The 22,698-nt window shown below is 39.9% G+C and overlaps 1 protein-coding gene across 2 annotated transcripts in view; it reads right to left on the bottom strand.

Moving 5' to 3' along the window:
- Nucleotides 1–22,698, bottom strand: part of IPP (intracisternal A particle-promoted polypeptide) — a 365,210-nt gene that overhangs the window by 38,374 nt on the left and 304,138 nt on the right. Inside the window, exons 2-5 of one of the 2 annotated variants that reach the window (XM_060205966.1) lie at nt 17,633–17,768; nt 17,082–17,225; nt 10,968–11,309; nt 4,011–4,442 (exon numbers count right to left, since the gene is read on the bottom strand). In XM_060205966.1, the coding sequence (XP_060061949.1) occupies nt 4,011–4,442; nt 10,968–11,259 (724 nt within the window). In that variant the 5' untranslated portion in view covers nt 11,260–11,309; nt 17,082–17,225; nt 17,633–17,768. Of the gene's footprint in view, nt 1–4,010; nt 4,443–10,967; nt 11,310–17,081; nt 17,226–17,632; nt 17,830–22,698 lie in introns of those variants that run through there. The other variant, XM_007538465.3, reaches the window with a different exon arrangement.

Raw genomic sequence — 22,698 nt, 5'->3', positions numbered from 1 at the left:
TTTACCTGAAATTTCAGTTCTAGCTTCAGTTTCTTCTAGTTAAATGTTAGTGAGGATAAAGTACATTTTTTGTTTGCAAATAGTATGTATAGAATGATGGCGGACCTGATACGATGCACATGTTACCATGCATAAGAACCCAAGTTAAAACCACTAGTCCCCAACTGCATGGGGGACATGTCACAAGTGGTGAAGCAGTGCATCAGGTGTCTCTCTTTATTTCTCCCTCTCAGTTTCCCCCTTTCCTCTCAATTTCTCTGTCCCATCAAAAAAAAAGAAAAAGTCACTCAGAGCAGTAGATTCTTTGTGCAGGTAGTTTTAAAACTACCCTGGTGCTAGTTTTAAAAATTTATAATAGGGGGTGGGGGTAGATAGCATAATGGTTATTCAAAGAGACTCACATGCCTAAGGCTCTGAAGTCCTAGGTTCAATCCCCCATACCACCAAAAGCCAGAGCTGTACAGTGCTCTGGTATTTCTCTCTGTGTCTTTCTCTCTCTGCATCTCTCTCAAAAATAAAACAAATAAAATATTAAAAAAAAAGGTTAAGCACACTTATTACCAAGCGCAAGGACCCACTTAAAGATCCTGGCTCAAGCACCCTGGCTCCCTACCTGCAGGGGGGTCACTTTACAAGTGGTGAAGCAGGTCTGCAGATTTCTATCTTCCTCTCCCCCTCTCTATCTTCCCCTCCTTTCTCAATTTCTCTTTATTTCTTTCTGTTGTATCCAAAAAAACAAAAACAAACTAACAACAACAACAAATGGCCGCCAGGGGCAGTGTATTCGTAGTGCCAGCACAGAACCCCATCGATACACCTGGAGGTAAAATAATAATAATAATAATAATAACTTTTTGAAAGAATGATTTTTATTCTTTTTTTTTTTCCACATCTATCCAGCCATACACACACCTTCCATTCATCCATTCATCTTATATAGAGACACTACAAGTTAAGTTTTTTATTATGAACCATAGCTAGCTGGTTAATTCTGAGTAGCATACATTTTTTTTTCTTTTTTTTTTAATACAATGGAGCCTTGAATACCTCAGGGTTCTGATAGGTAGGTTCCACTTCAGTTGATTCAATAACCTACATCTGTGGTCTAACACTCTAGCCACTGCACCACCTCCTAGGCTGACTAGTAGATCTTAAAAAAAAAAAAAAAAAAAAAAAAAGGTGGTCCAGGAGCTGGCATTGGACTCTCAAACATGAAGTCTCAAATTCAACCCCTGGCAGCACATGTACCGGAGTGATGTCTGGTTCTTTCTCTCTTTCCTCCAGTCTTTCTCACTAATAAATTAAAAAAATCTTTTTAAAAAATTTAGAAAAAGAAAGAATCTGTTTATCAGTAGACTTACATAGTTCAAACCCATTTTGTCCAAAGGTCAACTGTGTTATTTATTTATCATCGGATAGAGACAGAGAGGGAGGGGGAGAGAGAGAGAGGGAGAGAAACAGAGAGACACCTTCAGACCTGCTTCACCACTCATGTCCCCTTGCAGGTGGGGCCCAGGGGCTTGAACCTGGTCCTTGAGCACTGTAGTGTGAGTGCTTAACCAGGTGCGCCACTGCCTGGCCCCGTGCTTTTTTTTTTGCCTCCAGGGTTATTGCTGGGACTCAGTGCCAGCACTACAAATCCACTGCTCCTGTTCCTGGAGGCCATTTTTCCCATTGTGTTGCCCTTATTTTTATTGTTATTGTTGCCATTGTTGCTGTTGTTGGATAGGACAGAGAGAAACGGAGAGAGGAGGGGAAGACAGAGAAGGGGAGTGAAAGCTAGACACCTGCAGACCTGCTTCACCGCCTGTGAAGCGACCCTCCTACAGGTGGGGAGCCGGGGCTCAAACCAGTATCCTTATGCTGGTCCTTATGCTTTGCGCCACATGCGCTTAACCCGCTGCGCTACCGCCCAACCACGGGTCAACTGTGCTTTATCGCTTAAATATCCTTTTGTGAGAATCGTTAAGGGGTCGTGGCGCGAAGCACAAGGACCAGCGTAACGAACCCTGTATGAGACCCCGGCTCCCCACCTGCAGGGGAGTCACTTCACAAGCAGTAAAGCAGGTCTGCAGGTGTCTTTCTCTCCCCCTCTCTGTCTTCCCCTCCTCTCTCCATTTCTCTGGGTCCTATCTAACAACGACGACATCAATAACAACAATAATAACTACAACAAGAATAAAAAACAAGGGCAACAAAAGGGAAAATAAATAAATATATAAATATAAAAGTTTTTTAAAAATTTCCTTTTATAAAAGCATGTACATATCTCTCTCTCTCTCTCTCTGTTTTCCCTTCTAGGACTTTGTGCCTGCATGGTTTCACTGTTCCCAGCAATTTATCTCTCCCTCTTCATATATTTTTATTTATTTTAGAGAGAAAATGAAAGAGAGAGAGATCATAGCACTACTCAGCTCTGGTTTATGGTGGTGCTGGGGACTGAATCTGGGACTTCAGAGCCTCAGGCAGGAAACCTTTTACATAACCATTATACTATCTCCCCACCCTTCCCAGCAGATTCTTTTTTTAATTTTTTAAAAATTTTTATTTTTTCCCTTTTGTTGCCCTTATTGTTTATCATTGTTGTTGCTATTGCTGTCATCATTGTTAGACAGGACAGAGAGAAATGGAGAGAGGAGGGGAAGACAGAGAGGGGGAGAGAAAGAGAGACACCTGCAGACCTGCTTCACCGCTTGTGAAGCGACTACCCTACAGGTGGGGAGCCGGGGGCTCCAACCGGATCCTTAAGCTGGTGCGATTTGCGCCACGTGCCCTTAACCCGCTGCGCCACCGCCCGGCTCCCCCCACAGCAGATTTTTTAAATTTCCTTTTAATTTCAGACACAGAGAGAAAGAGAGTGACAGAGAAAGAGATACATGAAATCTCCTATGGTACAGGTGGCTTATGGAGGACATATGCATGTTAGATATCCTTCATTCAGGCATGAAGTGTTACACTATCGTTGGGGAGCTGGGCGGTAGCACACCTGGTTGAGTGCACATGTTACAGTGCACAAGAACCCAGGTTCAAGCCCCTAGTCCCCATCTGCAGGAAGAAAGTTTTGCGAGTGGTGAAGCAGTGCTGCAGGCGTCTCTCTGTCTCTCTTCCTCTTTATCAACCCCTTCCCTCTTGACCCTCTTTATTTCTGGCTGTCTCTCTATCCAATAAATAAATAAAAATCAATTTAAAAAATACTATCATTGGTTATACATTCACTGTTAATGAATCAATAATACACATTGTTTTTTAACAGAAACGCATATAAAATGAGGTTATATGTATTAACCAATTGACAATAATATGACCAGAGACTTATAAGAACTCTTTCTTTTTTCCCATTTGGGTTTCTTAACCTTCATCTTTCTTCTTTTCCTTTAAAAAAAAAATTTATAATCTTTATTCATTTCTTGATAGACACAGCCAGAAATTGAGAGTGGAGGGGAGATAAGGAGAGAGCCAGAGAGACACCTGCAGCACTGCTTCACCATTTGTGAAGCCTTCCCCTTACAGGTGGTGACTGGGGGCTTGAACCCAGCTCCTTATCATTGTAACGTGCACTCAGTTAGGTGTACCACCACCCAGCTCCTCATCCTTTATCTTTCTAGAGACTCAGAATTTATGGGAGCAGCTTAAAAAAAAAAGGAATTTACTCTAGGTTGGGGGTAGATAGCATAATGGTTATGCAAACAGACTCTCATGCCTGAAGCTCTAAAGTCCTTGGTTCAAACCCCACACCACCATAAACCAGAGCTGATAAGTACTCTGGTAGAAGAAGGAGGGGGAGGAGGAGGTGAAGAAGGAGAAAAATTTACCTATATTTCCCCTAGGAATAATAGTGCTAATTCTATATTCCCGGGAATTTTATAGAACAGAATACTGAAAACTAATAGTAGATAAAATTCCACATTATATATAATTCTTTCACAGAATTACATCTTCAATGCTAATAGTATATTTAATTCATAGAATCATTTGTAATTAACTAATTTGATATATGAAGAAAAACTTACCTTCTATATACTTTAAAAGCCTTTGAGGAGGTAATAAAGGGAAACGAACTGGATCTAGCACTTCCACCATATGTTTTCTTCTCTTCCCCAGATCTTTCAGAATCCATTGCATTGCAGCTAAGAAAACCTGGTATTCATCCTCAATACTAAGCTCTTCACTTCGCAAAATTTTGATTAGCTGATCTTTTGTAAGTGCCAAAAACTCTTCCCCACTATGAACTTCCAAGAAATGAACATGAATGTAGTTTTCTGTGAATTCCAAAAGATCATGGCAGGCAATTTGCTCAGAGAACTGAAAAATCCCAATGCAGTTCTGTGGATCAATTTGTCCTTTCAGAAACTCACAGCAAAGATTAACAACTTCAGTCAACTGTAGCATGTCTGCAGCAACAATCAACTCCTGGACATTATTCACACTTATGTTCACTACACCTAGGATGTAGGGAGACAAAACAATAAAGTGGAAAAAAAAAACATTTGATTTATATTTTAAAAAGCATTATAGATGAGTCTACTGATAGCTTAATGTTTGTAGAGTAGATGCTAAGTGAAAAAAAAGACATAGTAAATTCACAAAAATTAAATGACAGTGTTAAGTATTTATTTACTGGAATGCTGCTTAGTTCTGGCTATGGTGGTGTCAGGGATAGTACCTGGGACCTCAGAGATTCAGGCATGAAATTTTTTTTGTGTAACCATTTTTATAATCTCCCCAGCTGGTGATAGGTTTTATAACACAATAAACCACCCCAGTATTAATTGCTTTATATACTCACTTAACCCCGACTATAACTCCCCGAAGTACTTTTTCTCCTTCTAAACTGACTCTGTCTGGTCTGAGATTATAGTAGTTTGTTGGTGGAGTACACTTTTCTATCTGTGAAACCCTGGTAGTGATGGGAGGGGAAGTGGGATGGAGAAGGGCAGAAAAGAATGAGGTTTAAGTAACTTGTTCCCATGGTTGAGTGAATTGCAGGATAGGGACTAACAGTAAAGTCTATGCTTTTAACTTTAAGTTATATGCATCTAATAAAATTTTACTCAGGCACCAGAGAGTCAGTCAGGGTCCTTATTGTCAATTATGATAAAATGCCATACAAACTTTAATATTATGTATATCCAAGAGTCTATAACATCTGAAGAGTTATTAAATATCAAACATTGAAGTAACTAGATATTTCCCATTATGTTTACAAAGGTCTTCACTTATGTACACAATGGTTTTGGGAGGACATTACTCAATTTAATTTAGAAGGGGGATAAAAATACTAATAAACTCCTTGTTCAATCTTTTTAAAATATTTCATTTATTGGATAGAGACAGAAAGTGACAGAGGCAATAGAGAGGGAGAGAGAAAAAGATATCTGCAGCACTGCTTCACCACTTATGCAATTTCCCCCCTGTGAGTGGAGACCAGGGGTTTGGACCCAGGACCTTGAACTCTGTAACACATATGCTCTACGGGGTATACCACCACCTGGCTCCTTTATTTCATTTTATACTTTCCCTTATTTATTTATTTATTTATTTATTAATTACCAGAGTACTACTCAGCTCTGGCTTAAGGTGGTACTGGGGATTAAAGCTGGGACTTTTGATGCCTCAGACATAAAAAGCTTTTTGCCAGTGGGTTAAGTGCACATGGTACGAAGCACAAAGACTGGCTCAAGGATCCCGGTTCGAGCCCCTAGCTCCCCACCTGCACGGGGGTTGCTTCACAAGTGGTAAAGTAGGTCTGCAGGTGTCTTTCTCTCCCCCTCTCTCTGTCTTCCCCTCCTCTCTCAATTTCTCTCTGTCCCATCCAACAACGACATCAATAACAATGATAATAATAGCCACAACAATAAAAAAAAAAAAAAACAAGGGCAACGAAAGGGAAAAAATAGCCTCCAGTAACAGTGGATTTGTGGTGCAGGCACCAAGTCCCAACAATAACCCTGGAGGCAAAAATAGTGAAGCAGGGCTGCAGGTGTCTTTCTCCCTATCTCCCCCTTCCCTCTCAATTGCTCTCTGTCTCTATCCAATAATAAATAAATAAAACAAAAAGAAAGGAAGAAAAAGGAAGGAAGGAAGGAAGGAAGGAAGGAAGGAAGGAAGGAAGGAAGGAAGAAAGGAAGGAAAAGAAAAATAATCTACCAAGAGAGTAAATGGTAGGGGCTACAGAAAAATACTCTTGAGGCCCGGCAGTGGCACACCCAGTTAAGCGTACATAATACAAAGCGCAAGGACCTGCACAATGATCCCTATTCAAGTGGCTACAGGTGTCTTATCTTTTCTCTCTTCCTGTCTCCCTCTCCTCTCTCAATTTCTCTCAGTCCTATCCAATAAAAATGAAAAATGGCCACCAGGAGCAGTGGATTAGTAGTGCAGATATCAGCCCTAATGATAACCCTGGAGGCAAAAAAAAAGGGAAAAAACTCTTGAATGAAATGAGAATTTTCATGCACTGGACACAGTGAGCCTCCCCCTCCTCCTCCTAAGCCTCAGGTGGGTTTATAAACATATTATATCAGGAAGACAGAGACTATAGTAGAGATGTTTCCAAAAGAAATAAATGGAACTGACCTATTACCTATAAGACTTGATAATTATAAAATAAATTTCAGAGTTTAGAAAAACTCCTAGGAATGAATGAGCAACAGGTATATAGAAATCTAAGCAAAAATGAATACACGTGATAGGTAACTAATGAAAAAACAAACAAAAAAAGTAAGACTGTTCTATGTGAATAAAATAATAAAATTTGTATAATCGTAATAATCTAAACATATATATACACACACACACACGGAATGAGAATTCACTACATATTTAGAAAAGATAAGAGTAATGTAAGGTATGCTAACTAACTGGCAGCTACTGGATAAAGCCAATAATTATCTGAGGGTAATAAAAATAATGTACTACAAGTAATAAAATGTTAAAGATTATAAAAAGCACTTTTTGGAAAGATTTATTCACTTACTTGTATGAGAGAATGACCAGAGCACTGCTGACTACTGACATGTGATATCAGAGGCGTTTCAGAACCTGTGATTTCAAGCAAAAAGAAAAAAAAAAATTTGGGTGGAGGGTAGAGAGCAAAATGGCTATGCAGAGACTCTCATGCCTGAGGCTCTAAAGTCCCAGGTTCAACCCCCTGCACCACCATAAGCCAGAGCTGAGCAGTGCTCTGGTGTAAAAAAAAAAAAAAAAAATTGTATTTGGTAATATTTATCTCATTTAACTTTCACATTAAATATATATATTTTATATATTTTAGAGGAGATGCCTGCCATTCCACCTTTTTTTTTTTTTTTTGGCCTCCAGTTATTGCTGGAACTGGGTGCCGGCACTATGAATCCACTGCTCCTGGCAGAGGTTTTTTTTTTTTTTTCTTTATTTTTTTTTAATATTTTATTTATTTATTAATGAGAAAGATAAGAGAAGAGAGAGAAAGAACCAGATATCACACTGGTACATGTGCTGCCAGGGATTGAACTCAGGACCTCATGCTTGACAGTCCAATGCCTGATCCACTGCTCCACCTCCTGGACCACATTCTTTCTTTTTTTTTAATTGGATAGTACAGAGAGAAATTGAGAGAGGAGGTGCTTGTGAAGTAACCCCCTCCTCCCCTGCAGGTGGGGAGCTGGGGGCTCGAACCTAGATCCTTGCGTGGGTCTTTGTGCTTGGTATTATGTGCGCTTAATTTGGTGCGCTATTGCCCACCCCCAACCCCTCACATGAATTATAAAGAACTACTATTTTGGGACCAGGTGGTGGCCCAACAGGTTAAGGGCAACTAATAGCAGGTACAAGAACCCAAGTGCAGGGGGTAAGCTTCAGGAGCAGTGGAACAGTGGTGCAGGTGTCTCTATCACCTCTCTCCCTATTTCCTTCCCTCTCAATTTTTCGCTGGCTCTATCCAAAATAATAAAATAAAATAAAAATAAAGTGCATTATTCTGCAATATAATGAGAAATATGAGGCTCTCAAAAAATTTGATTCGGATTTGTTAACTATCTAGTCTGTTCTATTTATGAAACTGTTAAGGGATAGATTAAGACTGTATTGTTTGCTGTAATATCCCCAGCGTTCACTTAAAAAAAAGAATATTCAATTAATATCTGTTGAAAGAATAAAGAAACAGTAGGGCGGTGGTAGACAACATAATGATTTTGCAAAAAGACTCTCAAGCCTGAGGCTTCAAAGTCCCAGGTTCAATTCCCCATACCACTATAAACCAGAGATGAGCAGTGCTCTGGTAAAAAAAAAAAAAAGAAAGAAAAGAAAGAAAGAAGAAATAGTGACTAAAGTTAAACAAAGTGCCTTCTATTAGACAGTTAATGGCAGAGCTACGTCTACAAGGTCACTTGACTCCAAATAAAGTGTATAAAAATTCAAGGTGCAAAATATTCATTTAGGCCAAATGGAATTGCGCATGGTTAGTTTAAAAAAAAGAAAGTATAGACAAGTACAAAGTAAAGATCTACAGAATCAAACAGGTTTTAATGACCCCACCTCCCCAAAAAGGAAATACTATTGCAATGACAAAAAATATGGTCTTAAACTATGGATTTCCTTGTCCAGTAAATGCCGTACTATATATTTTATTTTCATCCTTATCAATTGAACATTACTTTTGTTGTGGTGGCATTTGTGTTCTGCTAAGATTTATATTTTTCCTCCTCCTTTGCAGATAGAAGTGAGAGTTTTGACTGCATTTGGTCAACAGGGATCACCTGACTGGTGGGACTATCAAAAAAAGCTTAAAAAAAGAAAGATTCAGCAGGTTCTTTTGCCTTTCTCTCTTCCTTCATTTACTGAGTGAAGTTTAGTGATCTAAAGATTAAAGCTACAAGCTGTAGGTGGTGGAGTAAAATATTGGAAGAATACTAGGAGTCACCAGAGTAGTCCAGAGATGCCTATGGTGGATTACTTTTCTGTAGAAAAATAAACTCTTGTCTTGTTAATAAGAAATTGTGTATATTTCACTAGCAGCTAAATGGTGTTCTCAATGGCTATATTAGTGTTAGCCCGAAATGCCAACACTCTGCAACGTCACTACTCCCCAGATATGTTCAGCAGCTTTTATTTCTCTGGGTTTTACTACTTTGATTCTAGTGCTGATCAGAAGTAGTACAGTGATGGTGCTATGAACATTCTCTTTTACTATTTCATGCTATTACTGTCAGGCAACCCAAGTAAAAAAGAGTCAACTTAATAGTATTTCTTTTGTATTCATGTAATTAAACACTAACTCCATTGGGTTAGTCTGTGTTAATTTATATAATTGCAAATAAGAGAAGCAGGGGCACTTATAAAGCAGTTTAATCAGCTCACACAGTAATTTAGAAAAGCAATCAAGCCCTTGTACATCAGAAAATAGGCAGAGCTGCATTGCTATCATTAGACAAATAAGTTATTTTCACAATACCCAAATTAATGTATCTTTCTGAAAAATTTCAAAAAGTAGTAAGTGAGAAAACACAAGATAAATCACCTTTTGTCATTTTCCAGGTTCCAAATTTATCATGCATCAGATAGATAATGTTCTGTAGACTGCATAATTAACTACAACTATGAACAGCAAATCCTCACTTAACATCATTGGTGAGTTTTTAGAAACTGTGACTTTAAGTGAAATGACGTATAACGAGACCAGGTCCTCTGTTGTGTTCAGCGTTGGAGGAAAATTTTTCTCTCATCAAAGTTATAATGAGATGATGTTGAATTGGACGTTACTTGAGGACCTGCTGTAGTTCCTTAAGGAATACACAATATATTCTCAAAACTAAAGAAAGCATTTTCTTTGTTTCCAGACATTTTTTTTTTACTCTAAGAGTAATATATATTCATTGTAGAACAAAACTTTAAGGCAGAAAAGCATAAAAAATAAAAATTACACATCTTTCTATACACAGACATACAATGTTATTAACACTTTAGTATACTGATTCCAAATCTTTTGTCATATATATATATATATATACATATATATATACACATATAGTTACATATTATATAAGACTTGTACAGTATAATTTTGTGTGCATTTTATATGTCTTCAAAAAGTTTTAAAAATAAGTTTTGATTAAACATGTTAATTATTAACATGTTGAGAGAAAAGGAGGGAAAATAACAATCTTCCATTTTTATCATGTAAGATTGACACTACCAAAATTGTGATTTTTAAAAATTTATTATTATTATTATTATTTTCCAGAGTTATCACTGGGGCCCAGTGTTGGCACTATGAATCCACTGCTCCTGAAGGCTATTTTTTCCATTTTATTGGATGGGACAGAGAGAAATAGAGGAGATACAGAGGGAAAGGGAAAGATAAGACACCTGCAGACCTCCTCACAACTTGTGAAGTGTCTCCTCTACAGGTGGGGAGCCAGGGGCTTGAACCCAGATCCTTGTGCAGGTCCTTGCGCTTAGTGCTATGTGCATTTAACTGGGTGTGCCACTGTCCAGACCCCTCAACATTCTGATTTTTTAATCTGTGCATAAATACATACAAATGATTTATTTATTTATTTTACAAACTTTGGGCCATAGTTATATCTGGATAGCTTTCACTTACTATATTGTAAACATTTCCATATTATGTATATGTATGTATGTAATATAATACTTATCATTTATAATGTCTAAAAATATCCCATTATATATATATATACATATCATCATTTATTTACACATATAACCTTCTGAGGGACAATTATATGGTGCTCAATAATATACTGTTTAAATAATGTTATCATAAACACCTTGGTACATAAATATTGGCCAGAAGTACTAATTAGTTTCTTAGGAATCTTATAAAAAGAATATTGGTTCAAAAGATAATGAACTTTTCAATGGATCATCATAACATGAATTTCCATAAAAATTAATTTATTTTCCCCTCACAGCACATGTATGATTACATCAGTCTTCATTTGAAGCAACAGGCTCACTTAACATACCTGTGTAAATGAAATCTAGAAGGACTCGGAAGATTCCAGCTTCAATTCCTAGAATCTGTACAACATCTTTTGAGGATTCTTTCATTCCTCCAGTGAACAAAGCTGCAAAGTAAGGACTACTGGCAGCCAAAACCAGCCGATGAACTTTAAAAGTTTCCTTTCCCACTTGCAATTGCACATCACAGAAATGCTGTCCGTTCCGCATTTTATTGATCTGGGCCAAGATGAGTTGGGCATGTTTATCTGTTGGGAATGGATTATCAGGAGCCTTGGAACACCTCTCACTAGCCATAATGATGATGAATTAATTAAAAGGATAACGGCCCATAGTCTGGTTCCAAACTGAAAAACAAAACAGAAAGAGATCATACAATATTTTTGTGTTTTAACATATTTTCTATTCATACACATCTGAATCATTTCCTATGCTCAAGAAGTTTGCAATCTACCTAGGACTATAAAACACAGATGAAATGAATATAGACTAAACCATGGAGTACCAACTCTAATAGGATTCAGAAATGGGAATAAGAAATAGGGGGTAAAATAATCAAGAGCCCCCCCCTAGCAAAAATGGAATCTGAACAAGATACTGAAAGAGTAACAGTATTAAGGTATGAGGAGAAGGCATAAAGCCCATCTAGGTGAATTGAAAAAAGTAAGGAAAGGGGTAGGGATAGACAGCATAATGGTTATGCAGAGACTCATGCTTGAGGCTCCAAAGCCCCAGGTTCAACCCCCTGGCACCACCACAAACAACAGCTGAGCAGTACACTGGTGGTGGTAATAATAATAATAATGGAAAGGCAAAAAGAAGTTTTTGTGCACTGCAAGTAAGAAAGCACACAATGCAGCCAGAATGAATTTTCAAAAAGTGACCCAATGAGGGGGCCGAGCGGTAGTGCTGGGGGTTAAGCACACATGGTACAAAGAACAAGGACCAGTGTAAGGATCCTGGTGCAAGCCCGGGGCTCAGGGATCAGTGCAAGGATCCGGGCTCAAGCCCCCAGTTCCCCACCTGCAGGGGGGTCACTGCACAAGCAGTGAAGCAGGTCTGCAGGTGTCTTTCTTTCCTCCTCTTTGTCGTCCGCTCCTCTCGATCTCTCTATCCTACCCAACAACGACAGCAATAACAACAACAACAATAATAATAACAACAAGGGCAACAAAAGGGGAAAAAATAGCCTCCAGGAGCAGTGGATTCATAATGCAGGCAATGAGCCCCAGATATAACCCTGGAGGAAAAAAAAAAAGAGAGCGATACCCAATGAAGCCCACTATCTGCTTAAAATCCTTCAATTTTACCAGAGTCCTTCAAATCGCATCCCTGTATATCTATCCAATTCTATGCTCTAAATTCCTCTTTGAAATGAATCCTTCAACAAAACCTAACCATTTGCAGTTCTCTTAAAGTGTTTCTTTCAAATGTTAACCCTCCCCACTTCTTTCTGTATCTTGTTATAATTCAAGACTGTTCAAATATAATTTCCTCCTGGAATTTTTGTTTCACTTTCATCTTGGTTTGGTGTTTACTCTAAAATTTACCTACTATTTTACAGTCTATATTACATTCGACCTTATCAGACCTACTACCAACCCAGAAAGTCTTTTTGCATAACCATTATGCTATCTCCCCATCCAGAGAGAAAACTTCTTCAAAGATAGTCCCATAAGGGCAAGAGCTGTCTATCATTGCTATTGCACCAGCATCTGACATATAATTGGCTTATAAATCTTTGTGAAATGAATGAGTACATAGAAAATTAACAGGGAGTCGGGCTGTAGTACAACGAGCTAAGCGCAGGTGGCGCAAAGCACAAGGACTGGCATAAGGATCCCGGTTCGAACCCCGGCTCCCCACCTGCAGGGGAGTCGCTTCACAGGCAGTGAAGCAGGTCTGCTGGTGTCTATCTTTCTTTCCTCCTCTCTGTCTTCCCCTCCTCTCTCCATTTCTCTCTGTCCTATCCAACAACGACAACAACAATAATAGCTAAAACAAAAAAAATAAATAACAAGGGCAACAAAAGGGAATAAATAAATAAAAATAAATTTAAAAAAAATTAACAATAAGTGGTTCAGGGAGGTGGTGCAGCGGATAAAGCACTGGACTCTCAAGCACGAGGTCCTTAGTTCAATCCCTAGCAGCACATATATTAGAATGATGTCTGATTCTTTCTCTCTGCCTATCTCTTCATGAATAAATAAAAAAGTAAATGAAATCTTGAGAGAGAATTAACAGTAATAGCTTAGGTTGTTTTTTCTTATTTAAATCTAACAGCTTTTTCACACATTGCTACTTTTTTTTTTAGTTTTTTTTTATTTCTTTATTGGGGAATTAATGTTTTACATTCAACAGTAAATACAATAGTTTGCACATGCATAACATTCCCCAGTTTCCCATATAACAATACAACCCCCACTAGGTCCTCTATCATCCTTCATGGACCTGTATTCTCCCCACCCACCCACCCCAGAGTCTTTTACTTTGGTGCGATATGTCAAATCCATTTCAGGTTCTACTTGTGTTTTCTTTTTTTTTTTTTAATTTATTTATTAGGGAATTAATATTTTACATTCAACAGTAAATACAATAGTTTGTACATGCATAACATTCCCCAGTTTCCCATTTAACAATATAACCCCCACTAGGTCTTCTGAATCCTTCTTGGACCTGTATTCTCCCCACCCACCCACCCGAGCCTTTTACTTTGGTGCGATACGCCAATTCCATTTCAGGTTCTACTTATGTTTTCTTTTCTGATCTTGTTTTTCAACTTCTGCCTGAGAGTGAGGTCATCCCATATTCATCCTTCTGTTTCTGACTTATTTCACTTAACATGAATTTTTCAAGGTCCATCCAAGATCGGCTAAAAACGGTGAAGTCACCATTTTTTACAGCTGAGTAGTATTCCATTGTGTATATATACCACAACTTGCTCAGACACTTATCTGTTGTTGGACACCTGGGTTGCTTCCAAGTCTTGGCTATTACAAATTGTGCTGCCAAGAACATATGTGTACACAGATCTTTTTGGATAGATGTGTTGGGTTCCTTAGGATCTATCCCCAGGAGAGGAATTGCAGGGTCATAGGGTAGGTCCATTTCTAGCCTTCTGAGAGTTCTCCAGACTGTTCTCCACAGAGGTTGGACTAATTGACATTCCCATCAGCAGTGTAGGAGGGTTCCTTTGACCCCACACCCTCTCCAGCATTTGCTGCTGTTACCTTTTCTGATGTATGACATTCTCACAGGAGTGAAGTGAAATCTAATTGTTGTGTTTATTTGCATTTCTCTGACAATCAGAGACTTGGAGTATTTTTTCATGTGTTTCTCAGCCTTTTGGATCTCTTCTGTGGTGAATATTCTGTCCAAGTCCTCCCCCCATTTTTGGATGAGGTTATTTGTTGTCTTGTTGTTGAGTTTGGCAAGCTCTTTATATATGTTGGTTATTAAACTCTTATCTGATGTATGTCATGTAAAGATCTTCTCCCATTCTGTGAGGGGTCTCTTGGTTTGGTTAGTGGTTTCTTTAGCTGTGCAGAAGCTTTTTAATTTGATGTAGTCCCATAGGTTTATACTTGCCTTAGTCTTCTTTGTAATTGGATTAATTTCATGGAAGATGTCTTTAAAATTTATGCGGAAAAGAGTTCTGCCAATATTTTCCTCACTACAACTTTAATTCTCACAATAATTAAAAGAGAAAGATGGGGCTGAGTAGTGGTGCACCCGCTTAAGTGCACTATGTGCAAGGACCTGGGTTGGAGCCCCTGATCCCTACCTGCAGGGGAGATGCTTCATGAGATGTTGAAGCAGGTTTGCAGGTGTCTCTCTACACGAATATAGGACTATTCTAATTCCTGGGTTTTTCCCACTCTATCACATGCATACTTTTTATAAACTCATGTTACCAAGAAAGGGCTGTGAAATGCAAGCACTGATCCTTTATATATTCATTTATATAATGAATATATTTTATATATATTCATGCAGTTATGTTTCAGAACAGTTATTTGAACCTGGGGAGTGAAGGGGCATTAGGTAAGAGGTAACAAAGTTCTAGCAAACAGTCTTACAGAGTTAACAAAAAGAATAAATCCATGTTACTTTTTCAAAAAGAAATCATGGCACTCAGTAGTATAAGAAATACGGAGATGGGGTGGGGGAGACAGCATAATGGTTATGCAAATAGACTCTCATGCCTGAGGCTCCTAAGTCCCAGGTTCAATCCCCCACCCCACCATAAGCCAGAGCTGAGCAGTGTTCTGGTGTGTGTGTGTGTGTGTGTGTGTGTGTGTCTGCATCTCTCTAAAAAATAAAATTAATAAAAAAATTTAAAAAAAAAGAAATACGGAGATGAAGATTACTAAGGTTTTGTAATTTAAGCATCAGGGAGAATCTGACAAAAACCGTTAAGGCCTAATGTTAGAAAAAAGTGGTTGTTTACAGCATACAACCAAATGTACCAAAAGAAAAATAACAAGGGAGGCTATTAAAGAATTAAACAATTGCATTTTTTTTAAATTTCCTTTTATTAGATAGAGAAAGAGAAAGCAACAGGCAGAGAGAGTGATAAGGACCATAGCACCAAAGCTTCCTTCAGTGCTGTAGAGGTTGGGCTTGCACCTGGGTCGCACACATGCCAAAACAGCACACTGGGAAATTTCAAGTTTGTTTATCAAAACTATACATCAGGGGGTTTGGCGGTTGCTCAGGGGGCTAAGCGCAGATAGTGCAAAGCGCAAGGATCAGCTCAAGGATCCCGGTTCAAGCCCTCAGTTCCCATCTGCAGGGGGAGTCACTTCTATGCGGTGAAGCAGGTCTTTCTCTCCCCCTCTGCTTTCCCCTCCTCTCTGTTTCTCTCTATCCTATCCAACAGCAACAATGGAAAAAAGATGGCTGCTAGGTGCAGTGGATTAGTAGTGTAGGCACTGAACCCCTGGAGGGTGATATCCCTGGAGGCAAAAAAAAACCTTTACATAAACATCTACAGAATAATGTGTAGTATACCAACTATTACACTTAATTGGTATGTAAAAGCAAACAGTATATTGTTTCTACATAAAAATCTGGCCTGCAGGAACCAGCGGTGGCAAACTCATTGACTGCACATGTTACAGTGCACAAGGACCCAGGTTCAAGTCACAGCATTCCCGCCTGCAGACAGAGCAGCTTTGGAGAGGTGAAGCAGTGCTGCAGGTGTCCTGTCTTTGTCTCCCTATTTCCCCCCTCCCTTCTTGATTTCTCTGTCTCTAACCAATAAATAAATAATGCTTTTAAAAAACTGAAAAAGAAATCTGGCTAGCAGATATTATTAAACATGGCATGACCTGGAAGCAACCCAAGTGTCCAAAAACAGATGAGTGGCTGAGCAGGTTGTGGTATATATATATGAATACTACTCAGCTGTAAAAAATGGTGACTTCACCGTTTTCAGCCGATCTTGGATGGACCTTGAAAAATTCATGTTAAGTGAAATAAGTCAGAAACAGAAGGATGAATATGGGATGACCTCACTCTCAGGCAGAAGTTGAAAAACAAGATCAGAAAAGAAAACATAAGTAGAACCTGAAATGGAATTGGTGTATCGCACCTAAGTAAAAGACTCGGGTGGGTGGGTGGAGAGAATACAGGTCCAAGAAGGATTCAGAAGACCTAGTGGGGGTTGTATTGTTAAATGGGAAACTGGGGAATGTTATGCATGTACAAACTATTGTATTTACTGTTGAATGTAAAACATTAATTCCCCAATGAATAAATTTTAAAAATGCATATACTAAAAAAAAAAAAAGAAACATGGCATGACTGTCAGGTTTTTTCTTCCTATGAGCAGATTTTGGACTCCAGCTGTTTAATTACAAGGCACCTCCTGTGTTCCCAATTTCATGGTATCAAGTACAGTTACTAAACAAAAATGTTGCATCCTGCTTTGAAAAAGAGTTCACTGAATACCCACCTCAGTAGTCCTAAGGATACCATGCTTCTCAGTAACTATTGATACTACACCAGTCACCAGGGCACTTCACTTAACAAGTGAACTTAACTTGATGTGAGCAATTTTTCCAAAAAGAAAGAGCACGATTTCACGACATCGCAAAGGGATAGAAGGGCCATACCTCAAGAGATCCAAACTTGAGAGGCAGATTTGGAAATGCCCAGAGGAAGTAAAAAGGACCTATGTTTGGTGGTCTTTGAACTCTTTGCCGAGACCATCAGAAAGCTGTTTCCGCAAATGGTGTCAGAAAGAATCCCAGGACGAGCTAGCATCCAAAGCAATAAATAATGAGTTAATAATAGTGATAACAACAACAGTGCAGTTTGTGTTTGGGTTGGGGGCTGAAACAGGAAAACAACCCCTAAGCTGCTGCGACTCGACAAGTGGATAAACACCTGCGAAGGCATCTCGGGCAAATATGGGGACAGCAGACAGGCCTGGGGCTCCCAGTGGGGGCGGGGAGAGGAGCGGGAGGCGCAATCCCAACTACAAGGGAGCTCCGAAGAATGCAGGCAATTTTGGCTATTAGAGGCACTCCAGGACGGCAGGAGGCAGTAGGTTCCCGGGCTCCTCTTATTCTTTTCCCTCAGGATCCCCCAAGACCCCCAGGCCGGAGGGAGAAGAGGAAATTCTCACCCCCATAAATGCACCCGAGCCGCAGGCCCTCCTTACCCGCCGCTTCCCCTTCCCGCCGGCGCCGGCTCAAGCTCTGCGCGCGCAGTCGCGACCAACACCAGCGCGGAGACGGCGGCGGACAGCCGGCCCGGGTGACTAAGTGGGGTGAGCGGGCGGCGCGGTCTGCAGAAGGCTGGCGGTCGGCCCGGGCGGAAGCTCGGGGCCTTTTGCGTCCAATCGGCCGGGGTCTGCTCTGCGCGTGCGCAGTGTTCTCCATTTGCCAGTAGCTGCCGCTGGGCAACCGCGCTGCAGGAGTCTCGGATTTGCGTGACGTGCCAACCCGCCCAGCCAGCCTACTAGCTGGCCGGCTGCAACACTAAGCTCCTGCCTGTTGGGCCAGACCCGTTCTCCCCTTACACTCCAGTTTTTGTGGCGTTCAGGGCAGCCAGAGCAACTCCAGTTGGACATTTCTCTCTGCTCTTTGCCATTCAGTCAGATTATGCCTAGGTCGACTGAGCAATGGACTGTGAGAAGATGCCTATTTTAAGGGAAGGGAGAACTCAATACAGCCACTTAGTTCACTGTGTAATCTCTTAATAATGTCATATTAGAAGTTTTCAAATTTTCTTACCTTAGACCAGCCAAAAGAAACGTTGTACATTACTGTTTTTCATGGAAGAATAAAGACTTGAGAGAGTGCCAGCAGGTGACTCACCCACTAGAACGCACGTTACATGCTCAAGTACCTGGGTTCGAGTTCTGGGACCACTATATGGGAGTGCCTGCAGGGGGAAAAACCTCATGAGTGGTGGAGCAGTGCTGTGGTCTGTCTTCTGTCTCTTTCTCCCTCTCCCCTTTCTTTCATTTTATATCTAGAGGAAAGAAAGCATGGCAGCAGAAGCTTGGAGTCTGTGGGCATTGAGCACCAACTATAACCCTGGTGAAAAAAAGTCTAAAAAAGTTGTTTTCAATTAAACAACTTACTTCACCAGGAAGTAAACCAAGTTTACTAATTAGAAGTTCATTGTTTTTGCGTGTTTTTGATTTTATCGTTTTAAGGCACGCTAGTTAAACACTTTGCCTCTAAATTTTCATTTATTTATTTATTTATTTATTTTAAAGTTTGTTAGGGCCGGGTAGTGGTGCATCTGGTTAAGTGCACACATAACAGTGTGCAGGGATCTGAGTTCAAGCCCCCGTCCCAACTTAAGAGGGAAAAAGCTTCACAAATGGTCAAGAAAGTCTGCAGGTATCTCTCTGTCTCTCTCCCAACATCCCTCTACCCTTGAAATTTCTCTCTGTCTTTTCAAGTAAAATAAATTTTAAGAATATAAAACTTTGGGGAGCTGGGTGGTGGCACACCTGGTTGAGTGCATAAAGACCCAGGTTTGGGCTCCCAGTCCCCACTTACAGGGGGAAAACTTTATGAGTGGTGAAGCAATGTTGCAGCTGTCTCTCTGTCTCTCTCCCTCTCTATCCCCTTCCCTCTCGATTTCTGGCTGTCTCTATCCAGTAAACAAATAAAGATAATTAAAAAATTAAAAAGAAAAAGTTTCGCTTATTAGTGAAAATGAGAAGAGAGAAAGAGAACCAGAGCATCACAAGCATATGAGTTGCTGGGCTCAAATTCAATACCTCATGTTTGAGGGTCCAATATTTATTATTATTATTGAGACAGTGAAGGACACAGAGGAGAAACAGAAGTTCTCTCTCTCTCTCTCTCTCTCTCTCTTTGCTTCCAGGGTTATCACTGGGGCTCAACACCAGCACTACGAATCCACTGCTCCTGGCGGCCATTGTTTCCATTTTATTGGATAGGACAAAGAGAGAGATTGAGAGAGGAGGGGGAGACAGAGGGGAGAGAGAAAGATAGAAACCTGCTTCTGGGAGTAGGGCGGTAGTGCAGCAAGTTAAGCGCAGGTAGCACAAAGCGGAGGGACCAGGGTGAGGATCCTGGCTCGAGCCCACAGCTCCCCACCTGGAAGGTGGTCGCTTCACAAGCGGAGAAGCAGGTGTCTATCTTTCTCTCCTCCTCTTTGTCTTCCTCTCCTCTCTACATTTCTCTCTGTCCTATCCAACAACAACAACATCACTAACAACAACAATAATAACTACAACAATAAAACAAGGGCAACAAGAGGAAATTAAAAAAAAAAAAACCCTGCTCCTCTGCTTCACCATTTGTGAGGCCAATCCCCTGCAGGTAGAGAGCTGGGGGGCTTGAACCAGGATCCTTGAGTGTTTTTTTTTTAAAGGTTTTTAAATTTATTTATGAGAAAGATAGGAGGAGAGAGAGAGAGAGAAAGTACCAGACATCACTCTGGTACATGTGCTGCCAGGGACCCAACTCAGGACCTCATGCTTGAGAGTCCAATGCTTTATCCACTGTGCCACCTCTCGGACCACTCTTGAGTGGGTTTTTGCTCTTTGTACTATGTGCACTTAACTGGGTCCGTCAACCCACCCGCCCCACCTGCGAAACAGAAGCTTTCTCAAGCTTTTCTAGGGGAAATATTTATATATGTATGCAAGTATGTGTATATGTATGTATGTATGTATTCTTTTAAAAATATTTTTATATTTATTTATTTATTCCCTTTTGTTGCCCTTATTATTTTATTGTAGTCATCGTTGGATAGGACAGAGAGAAATGGAGAGAGGAAAGGAAGACAGAGAGGGGGAGAGAAAGACACCTGCAGACCTGCTTCACCACTTGTGAAGCAACTCCCCTGCAGGTGGGGAGCAGGGGTTTGAACTGTGATCCTTATGCCTGACCTTGCACTTAGCGCTACGTGCGCTTAACCCACTGTGCTACTGCCTGACTCTCCTATGTATGTATTCTTATTGCCACCAGGGCTTTTGCTGGGCCTCAGTGCCTAAATGACAAATCCACTGCTCTTGGTGACTAACTTTTCCTTTCTTTTTTTCTTTTCTTCCTTTCTATTCTTTTTTACTTTTTCTTTTCTTTCTTTTTTTTTTTAAATTTATTTCCTTATTGGGGAATTAATGTTTTACAATCAACAGTAAATACAATAGTTTGTACATGCATAACATTCCCCAGTTTCCCATTTAACAATACAACCCCCACGATGTCATTTATCATCCTTCATGGACCTGTATTCTCCCCACCCACCAACCCCAGAGTCTTTTACTTTGGTACAATACGCCAATTCCATTTCAGGTTCTACTTATGTTTTCTTTTCTGATCTTGTTTTTCAACTTCTGCCTGAGAGTGAGATCATCACATATTCATCCTTCTGTTTCTGACTTATTTCACTCAACATGATTTTTTCAAGGTCCATCCAAGATCGGCTGAAAACGGTGAAGTCACCATTTTTTACAGCTGAGTAGTATTCCATTGTGTATATATACCACAACTTGCTCAGACACTCATCTGTTGTTGGACACCTGGGTTGCTTCCAGGTTTTGGCTATTACAAATTGTGCTGCCAAGAACATATGTGTACACAGATCTTTTTGGATGGATGTGTTGGGTTCCTTAGGATATATCCCCAGGAGAGGAATTGCAGGGTCATAGGGTAGGTCCATTTCTAGCCTTCTGAGAGTTCTCCAGACTGTTCTCCATAGAGGTTGGACCAATTGACATTCCCACCAGCAGTGCAGGAGGGTTCCTTTGACCCCACACCCTTTCCAGCATTTGCTGCTGTTACCTTTTCTCATGTATGACATTCTCACAGGAGTGAAGTGATATCTCATTGTTGTCTTGATTTGCATTTCTCTGACAATCAGAGACTTGGAGCATTTTTTCATGTGTTTCTCAGCCTTTTGGATCTCTTCTGTGGTGAATATTCTGTCCAAGTCCTCCCCCCATTTTTGGATGGGGTTATTTGTTGTCTTGTTGTTGAGTCTGGCAAGCTCTTTATATATGTTGGTTATTAAACTCTTATCTGATGTATGTCATGTAAAGATCTTCTCCCATTCTGTGAGGGGTCTCTTGGTTTGGGTAGTGGTTTCTTTTGCTGTGCAGAAGCTTTTTAATTTGATGTAGTCCCATAGGTTTATACTTGCCTTAGTCTTCTTTGTAATTGGATTCGTTTCATTGAAAATCTCTTTAAAATTTATGCAGAAAAAAGTTCTGCCAATATTTTCCTCTAAGTATTTGATAGTTTGTGGTCTAACATCCAAGTCCTTGATCCACTTGGAATTTACTTTGAAATACAGTGATTTACTTTGAAATACAGTGATTTACTTTGAAATACAGTGATTCAGTTTCATTCTTCTGCATATTTCAACCCATTGTTTCCAACACCATTTGTTGAAGAAACTCTGCTTTCCCCATGTAATAGTCTGGGCCCCTTTGTCAAAGATTACATGTCCATAGGTGTGGGGCCTCATTTCTGGGCTCTTAATTCTATTCCACTGGTCAGTGTGTCTATTCATGTTCCAGTACCAAACAGTTTTGATGACAATGACCCTATAATACAGTTTGAGATCTGGGAGTGTGATGCCTCCGGTTCTGTTCTTTTTTCTCAAGATTGTTTTGGCAATTCTAGGTCTTTTCTGGTTCCAGATAAACATTTGTAGCATTTTTTCTATTCTCCTAAAAAATGTGCTTGGGATCTTGATGGGGATAGCATTAAATTTGTAGATGGCTCTGGGTAATATATTCATTTTGATGATGTTAATTCTTCCAACCCATGAACATGGAATATCTTTCCACTTCTTTGTGTCTTTTTCAATTTCTTTGAGTAGTGACTCATAATTTTCAGTATACAAGACTTTCACTTCCTTGGTTAGATTTACTCCTAGATATTTTAATTGTTTTTGTTGCTATAGTAAAAGGAATTGATTTCTGGATTTCAATTTCTTCTAACTTAGTGTTTGCATAGAGGAATGCCACTGACTTTTGAATGTTAATTTTGTAGCCTGACACCTTACTGTATTGCCTGATGATTTCCAAAAGCTTCTTGCTGGAGTCCTTAAGTTTTTTTTTTTTTTTCCTCCAGGGTTATTGCTGCGCTTGGTGCATGCACCATGAATCCACTGCTCTTGGAGGCCATTTTTTCCCCTTTTTGTTGCCCTAGTTGTTGCAGCCTTGTTGCGGTCATTATTGCCAATGTTGACGTTGCTTTGTTGTTGGATAGGACAGAGAGAAATGGAGAG

Source organism: Erinaceus europaeus, chromosome 13 (genome assembly GCF_950295315.1).
Source record: "Erinaceus europaeus chromosome 13, mEriEur2.1, whole genome shotgun sequence".
In the NCBI taxonomy this organism is placed as follows: domain Eukaryota; kingdom Metazoa; phylum Chordata; class Mammalia; order Eulipotyphla; family Erinaceidae; genus Erinaceus; species Erinaceus europaeus.
Note: the sequence above shows the minus strand (reverse complement) of the source record. Positions and strands in the feature narration are given on the sequence as shown.